The 13,730-nt window shown below is 36.0% G+C and overlaps 1 protein-coding gene across 2 annotated transcripts in view; it reads left to right on the plus strand.

Annotated features, from left to right (window-relative positions):
• Positions 1–13,730, plus strand: part of LOC149813020 (fumarylacetoacetase) — a 112,734-nt gene that overhangs the window by 69,972 nt on the left and 29,032 nt on the right. For both annotated transcript variants that reach the window (XR_016428360.1, XM_089992219.1), the window contains exons 6-9: positions 7,891–7,966; positions 8,557–8,656; positions 8,737–8,796; positions 8,910–8,980. Coding sequence is in view for 1 of the 2 variants with exons in the window: in XM_089992219.1 (XP_089848345.1) it covers positions 7,891–7,966; positions 8,557–8,656; positions 8,737–8,796; positions 8,910–8,980 (307 nt within the window). In the remaining variant the exon portion in view is untranslated. The remainder of the gene's footprint in view (positions 1–7,890; positions 7,967–8,556; positions 8,657–8,736; positions 8,797–8,909; positions 8,981–13,730) is intronic.

Here is a 13,730-nt window from a genome sequence, read left to right on the forward strand (position 1 = left end):
AAAAATTGTGTTGTGCACCTTGTGAACCGGGCCATAGCAGGCCCAGCTGACCCAGTCAGCTGGGAGCTGGCCTGTAACTTGATTTCTTCAAAAACAAAAAAAAAGAAAAAAAAAAGAAGGGGAATCCTGGCCATGCCCCAGGCTGGTGCAAGACAGTATGAACGACACTAGTCCCTTGTTGCTTGGTGCAGGTTTCACATTCGAGTTTCATAGCATAAAGAGCTCTAATGTACATATACGCCAAATATAGGTTTAATATGAAAAACATGGAATCTGCACATTTGAACTTGTACTCCTAATTTATGCAATTTCTCAATGGTTTGTGAACTCTCAATTTCTCAATGGTCACCTGTAACTTAATCATGTGTAGTGTTAGGTTCAAAATTTAGTGATTTTAGGAGTATAGTTGTTAAAATGAATATCAGTTAGTGTTACTGGACTACACTAGTATGTGCTGAACAATTTATGTCAATTGAATACCTTAGTGTATGTTGAACAGTTACTAGAAATCGTATACTTGGTGAAATTCTGACTTTCCTACCCTATCATACTAGCGTACCCTGTTAACCTTTGATTTGACATAGTTTAGCTGTATTACAACAGTATGACCTGCCTTTGCCATATTGATTTTTATTGCACCATCATAAATTGCTTCCACAGCTCTAACTTTCTTGAAACAGTAGGAAGTGACTTCACGTGATTAAAATAACATTGACTATTGGATTTTTGTATTAGGTTACACCAGATCGTTTACTTTTCCCTACTTATGAATATTTGATATAGCTTCCCTTGAATGTCTTGTACTATTAATATGATTGCAAAGTTTGTTTGGTGGAGGTGCATACATGAGGTGAATGCGTGCAGCCCTGACATATAAATTTCTAAATCCGGTTTATATGCTTGTGTGTGGGTAATAACTCATGCTATGAATGAAAGGTTTTATGTATCCACATTATGGGACATGTTTAATTATCATGCATGAATGATTTGGTTTAAAGTGCATGTGCATATATGGGATCGAAGTCTATTGGCATACATAAATATCCTCATGAAACTATGGATGAATGCATGTGTGTTAAGTGATTACATGAAAGCACTTACACATGAATGGTTACACATGCTTATGACTGTGAAAGCTCACGTACATTGTTAAAATGGTATGAATGAATGTGCATTTGGAATTATGTTGGTGTAATTGCATACATTGCAAGTTATGGTTTTTGCATACAATGCATCGATGGCCAAATTGGACCATCATCGGCCTGGAGAGCCATGGGTTGGGTTTTCTTTTATATATGTTTTTAACTGCATCACGGAAACCACATTAGATGGTTTGGCACTTTACTACACTGTTCTAGTGGTTTATAAGGGCTGGAGTCCCGAATGGGTCCCTGCAAGGGAGGATGCGGGGTTTTCACTTTACTTTTGCATATGTGTGGCAAACTTAAAGAAAGAACTTTAAATAAAGATAATGAATAAGAACAGTGTAATATACATTCTGGGATATCTCATCTGGAATATGAGAATCTTAGTTATCCGGTCTTGGGGAGACTGTGAGGATACAAAAACTCCGTGTGCGTTGTTGCCCCTGAACCCGATATTGAGGTTCTTCTCCTGGCCACGGTTTTAGGGAGAACCCGGCACTTTACCCGGGAGTGGTGTGTTAGTCACAGCTGTGAGTTTATGGTACCAAGGAAGTGGCACTTGTGGGCGTGGGGTGTCCCTTGTGTCCCCGACATTAGATGTGGAGGTCTAATGTTCCGATGGATGGTGTTGTTTCCTGATATCGGTCGAGGGCTAAGTTGGAACCCAGTAATAAAATACAAATTGTGTGTTAAGCTACCCTGGGAACCTACTTGACCTCGGGGTTTGTACCCGTTTGGTGTATCCGCGGGCCACGGTAATTAAAAAGAGAAACTTAAAGATGTGTGCATCTAATAGGGCATGCATATGGAAAGATGGAATTTAAATGAAAGATAACAGAAGAAATCATGCATTGCACATAATCATGCATTTTTCTGTTATGCATTAGATCATGCATGTTTGAATCATTCTTGACAACATGACATCATTTGGTGGCAGCATACGCTTTACTTCGTGAAATCATGCTGAAAGGTTGGTTATTTAGTTGTTGATATATGACACTGTTTACTGTTATTGATTGGTGAGTAAATGAAATCATTGGTAGTTATGAAAATTTAGATGTTGAAAATTTTATATCTGCACTCACTCAAATCACTGCATGAAATCTTATCCATGTTCTTTCTCTCATCTGGTTTCTTTAGAAGTAGCTGTGCTCAGAATTTCAGTTCTGACACCCTACTTTGTTGGTTTTTCACAGGAAATGGTGAACATTGAAGTTGGACATGCATCTGGGGATGGATGAGTTATACTTGGACTTGTCAGCTTCAGTAGAGGATATTGTGGCTCTTTCTTTTGTCTTTCAGTTCTTTTAAATTCTGCAATTGTTACTTTACTTTCAGTTGAAGAAAACTGTCTTTGAAATTTTATTACTCATTAATAAAAGAGTTTTAGTTGGTTGATATGGATGATAATTGCAACTTCGTTTGTGGTGTGTGGTTATCCAACTGAAATTGGAACTGTAGGGACCCCAGGTCTCTAGGAAGTTTTCCGCAACTCTTAGAAAAAAAAAATTCAAAAAAAAAATTTCCGCATTTTTCAAAGGTAGGAGTTTGGGTCGTTACATGTGGGACAAGCTAGTTCAGACATATTAGCAGATCCTTGAGGTGAGAATCATGTTTCTCAAGCGAGAATTTCAAATGTTGAAGAAAGATTCAATGTCTATTATGGAATACCTAAACAAAATGAAAGGCATCACGGATCAGCTGGCTATTGTGGGATGTCTCATCAGTGATATAAGGTGCAACAAACCTTGAGTGGGTTGGGGCCAAACTACCATGTTCTGACGATGTCTTTATTGTGTCTCCCAGAGCTTCCACAGTTTGAAGACCTTCGTGCAAAGCTATTGCAGTATGAAATGACCCTGAAAGGGTCTTCTGAGGACATTCATGGGCTTTCAGGAACCCAAGATGTACTGGCCACGAGGATGACTTATGATAGAGTTAGAGGAAATTTCTTTCGAGGAAAGGGAGGACAAGGGAGAAATACCTTTGGGGGTCGTGGTATACTTCCAACGCCCAATATACAAGGACAAAGACCCATTCCCACATGCTTTTTATGTAATAGGAAAGGGCATATTAAAGAAAATTGTTGGTTTAACCCTCAAAATAAGGGAAAAACTCCATAAGCAGAGGCTAGGAGGGATGAAGAAGTAAAGGAGTTGCTATTGGCAGGCTTGAATATGAAACAAAATGATAAAAGGACTTGGTACGTCGACTCCGGAGCAGCGACCCATGTCTCAGGTGATGCGGGTAAACTCTTGAATCTTACTCCTTATGTTGGTAAAAATAGCATAGTCACGGGACATGGTTCTCATCACTCCATCTCACATATTGGAAATGCCATTATACCCATGTCCAAGTCCTCTCTTAATCTTTCAAATGTTATTCATGCTCATAATATTCAGAAGAACATTGTTTCTGTCTTAAAACTTGTTGATGATGTCAATGCCTCAGTTGAATTTACTCCCTCATCTATTTATGTCAAGGATCTTCGCACGAGGAAGACATTCGCTGAGGGAAAAAGATGGGGCAACATGTAAATCTTTCAAGAAGATCCTTCCTCTGTTCATTCTGAGTTTGTGTTTGCCATTTCTGAATGTAATAAGCCAAGACTTTGGCATAGTCGTTTGGGTCATTGTGGTCGTCATTTTATTAAAAAACTTGTCTCGAACAATCTCATTCTTAAGTTCGGTCTGAGTTCAGAAGTCATTGATATGAAGTGTTCTAGTTGTCATTTATGTAAGAGTCGTGTTTTGTTATTTAATTCCATTAATAAGAGAGCTTCAAGGCCCTTTGAGGTCATATGTTCTGATGTCTGGGGTCCTGCCCCAATTGCTTCTCTTTCTGGCAGTAATTATTACCTTATTTTCATTGATAGTTACTCACGCTATACTTGGATATTTTTCATGAAGCACAAATCAGAAGTTTTTGGATTGTTTCAGAAATTTCATTCCTTTGTTCAAAACCATTTCTCTACCAACATTCTCAATTTCCAATGTGATGGAGGAGGTGAATTCTCCTCTAGTGATTTTGTTGACTTTCTTCAACATAATGGGATAATGAGAAGAATGTCTTGCTCACATACACCTCAACAAAATGGGATTGCTGAGAGGAAGCATCAACCTATTGTTGAGAGTGCAATAAGCATGATGCACGGGAGCAATCTCCCTGTTGCACTATGGATTGAAGCTTTCCACTCCACGGTCCATGTGATAAATCGATTGCCCATGACCATTTTAGAAAATAGGTCACCATATTTTTCTCTATTTGGCATACAACCCGATTATCATGAATTACATGTGTTTGAGTTTGTTTTCTATGTTCACATTGACAGTTCGTTGAGACATAAGTTTCAAGACAAAGCCTTAAAGTGCAGGTTTGTGGGATATGCTGAAGACTACAAAGGGTATAGGTGCTATGATCCATTGAGCAAACGCGTCAAAATATCAAGAAATGTAGTTTTTGACAAAATGAATTTTGATGATCAGCCGGCTAATTCAAGTCTTCATGTTGTTAACTCAAGTCCCAGTGTCGAGGTGTACTATCCATGGTTAAATTCAGAACTCTTCTCCAGTGCTAAGGAAGATTGTTCGGCAAACTGCAGTCAAAAGGAGATATATGAAGAATCAGCAAATGCATTTCAAACAGAAGAGGTTGTCACACAAAACTTGGAGCCAATAAGGTATAAGGGTGTTGTATACTCCCCGCAAGAGAAAGAGCCCTCATCCATTCCTTGTACAGATACGGGTCTTTCTGACCCCCCTCCACAGATGCTGGACATCAGAAGATCCTCCTGGACTCGACATCCGCTTGACAGGTGGGTAAGCTATACAAATTTTTCATTGGATTTTCAACTATTCTTAACGTCCATAAATAAAGTGGATGAGCCTCTCATGTTCTATCAAGTTGCAAGTTCTACAAGATGGGTTGAAGCAATGAATGAAGAAATGGAAGCCTTGCATGAATGTGGGACATGAGAGATTGTTCCTAGACCACTAAATAGAAATGTCGTTGGGTCAAAGTGGGTGTACAAGATAAAGTATAAACCAGATGGGAGCATTGAAAGGTATAAAGCTAGACTTGTAGCTAAAGGATTCACACAAGAACAAGGACAGGACTTCGATGAAACTTTCAGTTCTGTCGTTAAGATGAGAACCATTCGTATAGTGTTGAGTCTAGCTATTGAACATGGATGGACATTGAGCCAGTTAGATGTAAAAAATGCATTTTTACACGGGGATTTAAAAGAGGAAGTCTATATGGGACAACTCACTAAGTATGCAGAACGAGACGCCAATCAGTATGTATGCTGAAAAGAGCACTTTATGGATTGAAACAAGCTTTTTGGTCTTGGTTCGAGAGTTTTTCACTAGAAATACAAAGGCACGACTTCTCTCGGTCTCTTTTGGATCACTCGTTATTCATTCACAGCGAACGAGATGTCACTACTCTTCTATTGATATATGTAGATGATATCATTATCACACGGAACTGCAAAAATCACATTGAGGAGGTTAAGAAGTTATTAAATCAGAGATTCAAGATGAAAGATCTGGGGGAGCTGCGGTGTTTTCTTGGGGTGGAAGTTGATAAAAGATGTGATACACTCACACTTACTCAACACAAGTACACGTTGGACATTCTCAGTAGGGCAGGCATGAAAGATTGTAAGCCACTAGCAACTCCAAGTGTCATTCATCAGAAATTAAGTTCTAAAGAAGGAGATATATATGGAGATCCCACTAAGTATCGTAGCATAGTTGGCATGCTGCAATACTTGACCTTTACTAGACCTGATATAGTGTATTCGGTTAATCAGGTGTCTCAGTTTATACACAAACCTTATACATCGCATATGGAGGTAGTTAAATGAATACTTCGTTATCTGAAGGGGACAGGTGATGGGCTGGTGTATAGGAAAAGTGAATTGGATCCAGGAGGTGGTTATGAGATCATTATTTATGCTGATGCTGATTGGGCGGGTGATCCAGATGAACGATGGTCAGTATCTGGTTATTGCAGCTTCATTGGATCGAACATGGTATCTTGGAGTAGTAGAAAACAAAAGGCGGTTGCTAGGTCAAGTACTGAGGCTGAATACAGATCGATGGCTGCTGCCACTGCTGAGGCTACATGGATAAGGCACCTCCTAACAGAAATGGGAGAACCGATTGCTCGGTCACTGCTACTGTGTGACAATCAAAGTGCCATCAATGTCTTTCAATCCCATTCATCATAGTCGAGCAAAGCATATTGAGATAGATCAACATTTTGTCAGGAAAAAGGTTGAAGAAAAAGAGATTGAGCCTATATTTGTGCGAACTGAAAGGCAAGTTGCTGATATTTTCACCAAAGGGCTGACAAAGGACAAATTTTGGTTTCTGAAAGGCAAGTTGTTCATAGTCCAAGACCATGCATAACTTGAGGGAGGCTGAAAAGAAGTCGTTATTGGGTCTTGGACCCAACTCGTGTATGTGCAGGACCCGACCCGACCCATGTACTGAATCGGGTCAAGATCCGATTGTTGTGTAATGTATTTTAAGTCTGTTGTTAGAGGGTATTTTCGTACCCTAAAAATTATGTACTCAATATATATTTAATACAATGAAAGACGCAGGTGAAGGGTACGTCTTTTCTTCCTGCAGCCTCTTCTCTTAGTACCTCGTTCTCTCTTTTCCTGCACAGGTGAACGTGAAGCTCCTTTTCTAAGATAAAGCTCATATTACACTTCTTAACTGACTCAAAGTCAATTATCTAGTTATCCTACAATGTAACCTGTGGACCTTTGGATATCTCATATCATATTGATCATCTCATGGCCAAATTATTTAATACTCCCATAAACATAATGATCTTAAAATAATAAATTGTCACTTTAATTTTGTGTCAAATACATTTTATTGGATTTTCAAGGCACTATTTCCAACGACTTTCATTTCTTATACTATCTTTGATACCAACATTAGGAAGAATGTCATCAAACATATTATCATGTATGCAGAGATCATGATTTGGAAGCAGATTGTAAAAACAATCTTACTTGAAAAGTGGGAAAGCAGTTATATAGTTACTACCCTATTTCGAATTTGTTGGTTATCAATTTGAATTTGGCAACTGGATCAAACTATGTAAATAAAAGTGTATATGTAGCATTACAATGGATTCATTGTGCAGTTACATGTAGAGGCATTATAATGGAACTGTTGTCCAGTTACATGCAGGAAAAATTTGATGTCAGCAAGAATTTGCAAGAAAAAAAACCTAATGAAAGATGGCAAGTTGTAATTGCCTCCTACAATACAGCTTGAAATTGACATTGTTAGTTCATCATGCCATTATTTAAAGTAATTGGATAAAAACTACATTGACATAAGAAATTAGGGTGAGGCTGGTCTGTGATTTAGATTTGCATTTAAATCCTGTTTTTCAGAAAGAAAATGATGAAGATTGATTCAAATAATTATTGCTGGGGACTTTTCTTTAGCTCGATTTCCATGAGCTCTTAACCTGTGGCAAGGTTGTCGGTAGAACTAATAATGCATTTGGTAAGTGTAGATTGCATATTTACATTGAATAGTTCTGCAGCTTTCTTTTTTTCTGTTGAAGTTTTTTTATAATAAAAGATACTCTGTAACTAACACCATCCTTACATATTTTTTAAACGCTTTCTTTTTCTTGTTTTGGGTGACAAACTTTGGGGTTGTTTACACACGTCTACCTATTCTAATACATTGTTATCATTTTGCAGAGGGCAAGGCCATCCTATAGGCAATTCTCCACCATATTTCGGACCATGTAGAAAGTTGGATTTTGAGCTTGAAATGGTTAGCCTTTTGATGGCTATTGCACATATACATGCTTATATGCACATGCAGTTACATGCAAACATTTTCACTAATTGGTGTGCCTCTTCCATAATTTATAATGCCAATGAGCTTTGGGGTTGTCTATGGGAAGTATAAATCAGTTCTCTAGCCTTCATGCAGGCATATACATGCCTACTCCATATAAATTTAAGCATGACTGCCCACAGTGCATGTTGTTTCTGTGTTGCAAATGCATTATCACTTTTCTGGATCTGGTACACGTCTTTTAGTAGTTTTGATGAAATGGGTTAACCTTTGCTTTCGGTATTGATGAAAATTAGTGCTGCTATGGGCAGGTGCTTACATGCGCATATGCGTGCATGCATGCACGTGTGCACACGGTCTAACATGTTCATCATTTTTCATAATTGCTCTTGTGATACTCGTTGATAATTTCTTTAGTGTGAATGCGTAGTTTGTTCCTATTTTTCATATTGGAGTTGAATCATAGATATGTTTTTTCTCATCATTTTCTGTAGAATCTCCATTTTGATTTGTGAGTAATATTATCTATTTTTCACTAATAATTTTCTGATAATAATTTCCAGGCATCTGTAGTTGGACCAGGAAATGTTTTGGGTACATCTGTAGATGTTAATGAAGCACATAATCATATCTTTGGACTCGTAATGATGAATGACTGGAGTGGTAATAAATTTCTCATTTTTTTTCTATAGACCTGGTATCCCATGTTCAAGAAATATGGTTAACAGTGATTAATTTTGCAGCAAGGGATATCCAGGCTTGGGAATATCAGCCTCTTGGTCCTTTTTTGGGGAAGAGCTTTGGTGAGCAATTTTAATTGTATTGTGGCTTGATCTATACTTCTCGGTATCAAAGTTAAAAACACTAGGGAGTTTCTAATTAGACTGATTATCTATATGACTTTGATTTCCTGAAGGTACAACAATTTCTCCTTGGATTGTGGCTCTAGATGCTCTGGAACCATTTGCCTGTGATGCCCCTAAGCAGGTGCATATCTTTTCAAGAGTTCTCACTTTAGGATCCTGGAGGTTTCTTCTTTTCATTGGAGTTACTATTACTCTCAATAACCAGATATGTTTTGATCTATTCACAGCATTGGGAATTCACTCCATTTGCTTTATGGCACAACTTAGCACTTCCAATCTAGCATGATTGCTTTATTTCTTAAATCTTTGATGTAACAAGACATTGGAGGAAGGGCAAGCAATAAAAAATATTGTTAATCATGCAAACTCATTATCTGATTTTTATTAGATTATATTGGTTTGGTAATATTAAAGGGGCACTTGCAACTTTTACACTACAGAAGCAGGTAGAATTATTCTTAAATGCTGACTTTTATAAGGTCATATAGTGTTCGTAGGCATGTAGTTGTCCATGAAAAAGAGATGCTAGTCCACTTAGTCCTTTTATGAAGAAATCTGTTACTTCTCTATAGTAATAGAAAAATAGCTTGGTTTATAGACCATATCATAAGGGATAGAACATGACTTATGTCCTCTCAACTTGAATCATTTCCTTACTCATTATGATGTACAGTTGGGCTACTATAGGCTATGGCTAAAATCTCGAGTCTCAACTCAGTCCTACTTACTGAAACTGGAGAGTTGCGTGTTTGTATAGCTGATTAATTAAAGTACTTAATATGGGAATTGGTATTTCAGCTTTGTGCATGCATTTGTTACACGTCACATATCAAAGGATGCAGGATGCATAAGAAAAATAGGAGTGCATAGAGAAAACACTAAAAAGAAAACTACTTCAGCCAGAATTGAAAGGATTGCTACAAGAAAAAAAAGGGTCAATCCCTTTTTCTAACTTCCTATCTAAAACTGGACAATAATAACCGCCTAACATTCTACAACAATATTACATAAATGTACATAAATGCTCCTAAAAATAATAGAATTGTACAATGAGGGGTGTGACCAACAATAGTAATACACATTATTGTGAACGGGATTCATGTTGAGGAAGAAAGAAGATGAGAGGAAGAAGAGGATGCTGCAAAACCCCAAAATATCAATGCCACATACATATGATATTAACAACTTTTAAGAGTACATGTTCATTTACAACAATACCCCATATTTCTGAAAGCCTACCATACAAGATAAGAGGTAAATATAGGAAACATAAAATACATCAGCACATGGGATAAACATAAAATAAATCAGTACATAATGCATCCCTCTTATTGATCCAAACCGAATCACGTCTCAACAGCCTCCTTCAAGTTGTGCATGGTTAAAACCATGGACAACTTGCTCTTTGAAACCAAGAACCGTTGTTTACTCAAACCTTTTGTGAATAAATCAGCCTCGGTCTCTCCATTCTCAATCTTGCTTCGAATGAAATGTTGATCTATTTCGATATTGTAACGACCTCAACTCATACATTTGAAAAATGCAGATTTTTTTTTCTACGAGTTGCGGAAAACTTTCCAGAGACCTGGGGTTCTTACAGTTCCAATTTCAGTTGGATAACCACACACCACAAACAAACTTACATTTATCATCCATAACCAACCAACTAAACTCTTTTATTAATGAATCAATAAGAATCTCATACTCAATGTCAAAAGTGAAATAACAACTGTAGGAAATAAGAATTAAAAGAAACAAAAGCAGAGCCACTCTGTCCGTAAGTGAAGCAGTCTAAAGCAAATGTGACCCTCGTATCCCCTCAGAAGCGAGTCGATTTCACTGATCACCTGTGTCTGGGAAAAACCAATAAAAGAAGAGGGTCAGAAATCCGAAGAATTCTGCGTACAGGTTCCCTTAATGAATCAAATAAGAAAAAGAGCATAAATAAGATCCACGTAATATTTTGAGGAATACAGTTATAACCAATTCATAAGACAATAAACCATAATGCAAAAATAAACTAAACATTAAGCATGAGGGAACACGAAACAAGTAACATTGATAACAACTTAATCAATAAGGCAATTAAATGCAAAAGAGATCAACATCATGCAATGATCAACATATAACTGTTAAAATATGTTGATCCTTAAATGTACATATATATATTTATATATATAAAGATACGTATACATATATATATATGTATACATATCTCTATTTATATATATATATATAAATATATATATTTTATCTTCCTAAAATACCCTCAAGGGTATTCTTGTAAATTAGCATTTTACGCATATTCCAATTGGAATATGCATTGTAATTTTTGTTTTATTTTTATTTTTTATATTTTTGGATTTCGTACCACATTGGGGGCCTCCCAAAAGTGACGTTGGGGGCTCTCCAACGTCCCCTTTGGGAGCCCCCAAGGTGGTCCCTTTTCATGCTTATAAATAGGGGATATCCCCTTTGTATTTGATATTCTTGAGGGAGCTTATGCTCCATTGTAATGGGGTTTTCACCCTTTCTCCATTATTCTTCAATGATATGTAACTTATGACTTTAAGTCATATTTTTCCCTTTTTATGGGTTTTATGTATTGGCACATTATGTGCATGTGTTGTTTCCCGTTTAATGGGTATATTTGCACTTTACGTGCATAAGTATGGGTTCATTATTGAACCCAAGGTATTCCAAGTCACTTTCTAACATGGTATCAGAGCAAGGTCACGATGGGGTTGTCTCTTGGTGCAACGGAAAGCGTGTCGCTCAAGAAATGGTGAAGTATTCATTGCTCTTCCTAAAGTATTATGCTTTTGAAGTTATTCGGTATGTATCCCTTTTCTCAAAAAGTATTATGCATTTGAAAGTATGTTTCTTGCATATAGTTTGTTCGTTTTGATGGTCATGATAGTTGAATTATTTCTTTTCACATTTCGTGTGCTCATATATTTTGAAAATATCTCCTTCTAAATTTGGTGAAATCGTTTGTTGTCCAAATATAAAATTCGTGTCTATTTATCGAACTACTCATAGCATATAATAGTAATTTATGTTTTTAAAAATTACCTTCAATTATGTGAGATTTATAGTTCTTAAATAAGTATTTCATGATTGACCTATAAGTTAACTTTTAAAATTATATATGATCTCTTGCTAAAATAATGATCTTTGCTTAAAATTTCTTAATTCTCATATGAACCCTAATTTGATTTGAGTTCCTCTCTTGATTATGGATTTTAGTGCATTTTTTGAAAAATTTGATATAATCATTATATGAGAATCTCTCACATCTAAAATCTTTGTTGAATCCTAAAGTAGTTCTTGTTAATGATAACTTATAAGAATTCCTAAAAAGTTTTTCAATGTTTCTTTTTTGAAAAATTATTTATGATAAACCATTAGGAAAGATTGTTTTTTTTAAAAAAGGAATTTCCCACATAGAATGCATAGTTCATCTATTGCATCCTTTTTTGGTATAAATGATTTCATTTTTCATCCTTATAAACTTGTTTGTTTGTATTTTTCATAAGGTTTCGAAATCTCTTAATATCTTTAAAAATGCCTACATTGGCCATAATATAGTTTTAGTTGTCCTCAATTGCACTTGTCAAGCATGTAATTACATAATTAAAACTTGAGAATTTCAATCATTGCTCTTTTTATAAAGTGCATACTTGCTCACTTTTGTGTATTTTTGTATTTTGTGCACATTTGCTTCTCAAAATATTTGCGCTTGTATGCATTCCCTCTTTTTTATGATATACATGCCTTAGTGCATGTTTGTTTACACCTTGGTGTGTATTTGTTCAAGTATTGTATGAATGCTTTCGTGCACATCTTTTATAAAGCCTTGTGTGCTTACATGTGTATTGTCTCTTCGTAGACATTTTTGCATTATGGAGCCTTTATGCACATTTCTTATTGTGAAAAACATAATGAATTTAGATATTGAGTCCTTTTTAAATCATTGTAAGTGCTTATAGCACTTTGTACGTTTCCGCATATCTCATCTCAATCAAAGAATATTTAAAACTTGTTGTATGGGATTTAATCCCAAATCTATAAATTTTCAAGTACTTTTTCCTTGAGTATTGTGTTAAAGCCTTCTTTGTGAACCATTACGGTTCTTATGATTTCTTTGATTAAAAGCTTGATTGTCTTGATGAATTCTTTATGTTGTGGTCTTTTTGATACAAGACTTCTTTTAAAGATTAGGCATAATTAGTGTTTATGCAAAATTGTTTTTGATGGATTATATTGGACCTTTGATTCAATTTGTTAATCGGTCCTCTTTGTAAAAACTTTTTGGAAAATGATTCCTTATGTGTTTATTGCCCTTTTGTGGCATTTATATTTGTCCATCACATGTTATTTAATGCATCATTTATTTGGCTTTATTATTGTCATATTAGAGATATTTGTCGAGGTGAGTTATGGGCACCTCGTGTTGTATCATTTTAGATTGTCCACCTTCCATATTATAGATGGTTGTTGAGGTGAGTTATGGGTACCTTGGGACTCTAAAATGAGTTGTTATTTGATCTCTAATTATGAGTGTGTTACTCATTTTTTCTCTTGTGGCCATTGAGGATGCTTCTATGTAAATGTGATGGACATATGGTGTTTGAAACCTTAAATGCTTTAAGGTATATTTAAAATCAAGGTGTTTTGGGATTATAGCCTAACCTTTTATTTATGAATCTTGTGAGTGCATTTGCACATTTGTGATTCCGAATGTTGTGCTTATTGTGCACATGGGTTCTTGTGTTTTTTTCACAAGTGTTCTTGGTGTGTGTATGTTCACACATTTGTTCTAAAGAATATTATTTTATCATCTTGTTGAAGATACTTTTACATGCATT

Source organism: Nuphar pumila, chromosome 16 (assembly GCF_984573655.1).
Source record: "Nuphar pumila chromosome 16, dmNupPumi1.hap1.1, whole genome shotgun sequence".
NCBI classification, from domain to species: Eukaryota; Viridiplantae; Streptophyta; class Magnoliopsida; order Nymphaeales; family Nymphaeaceae; genus Nuphar; species Nuphar pumila.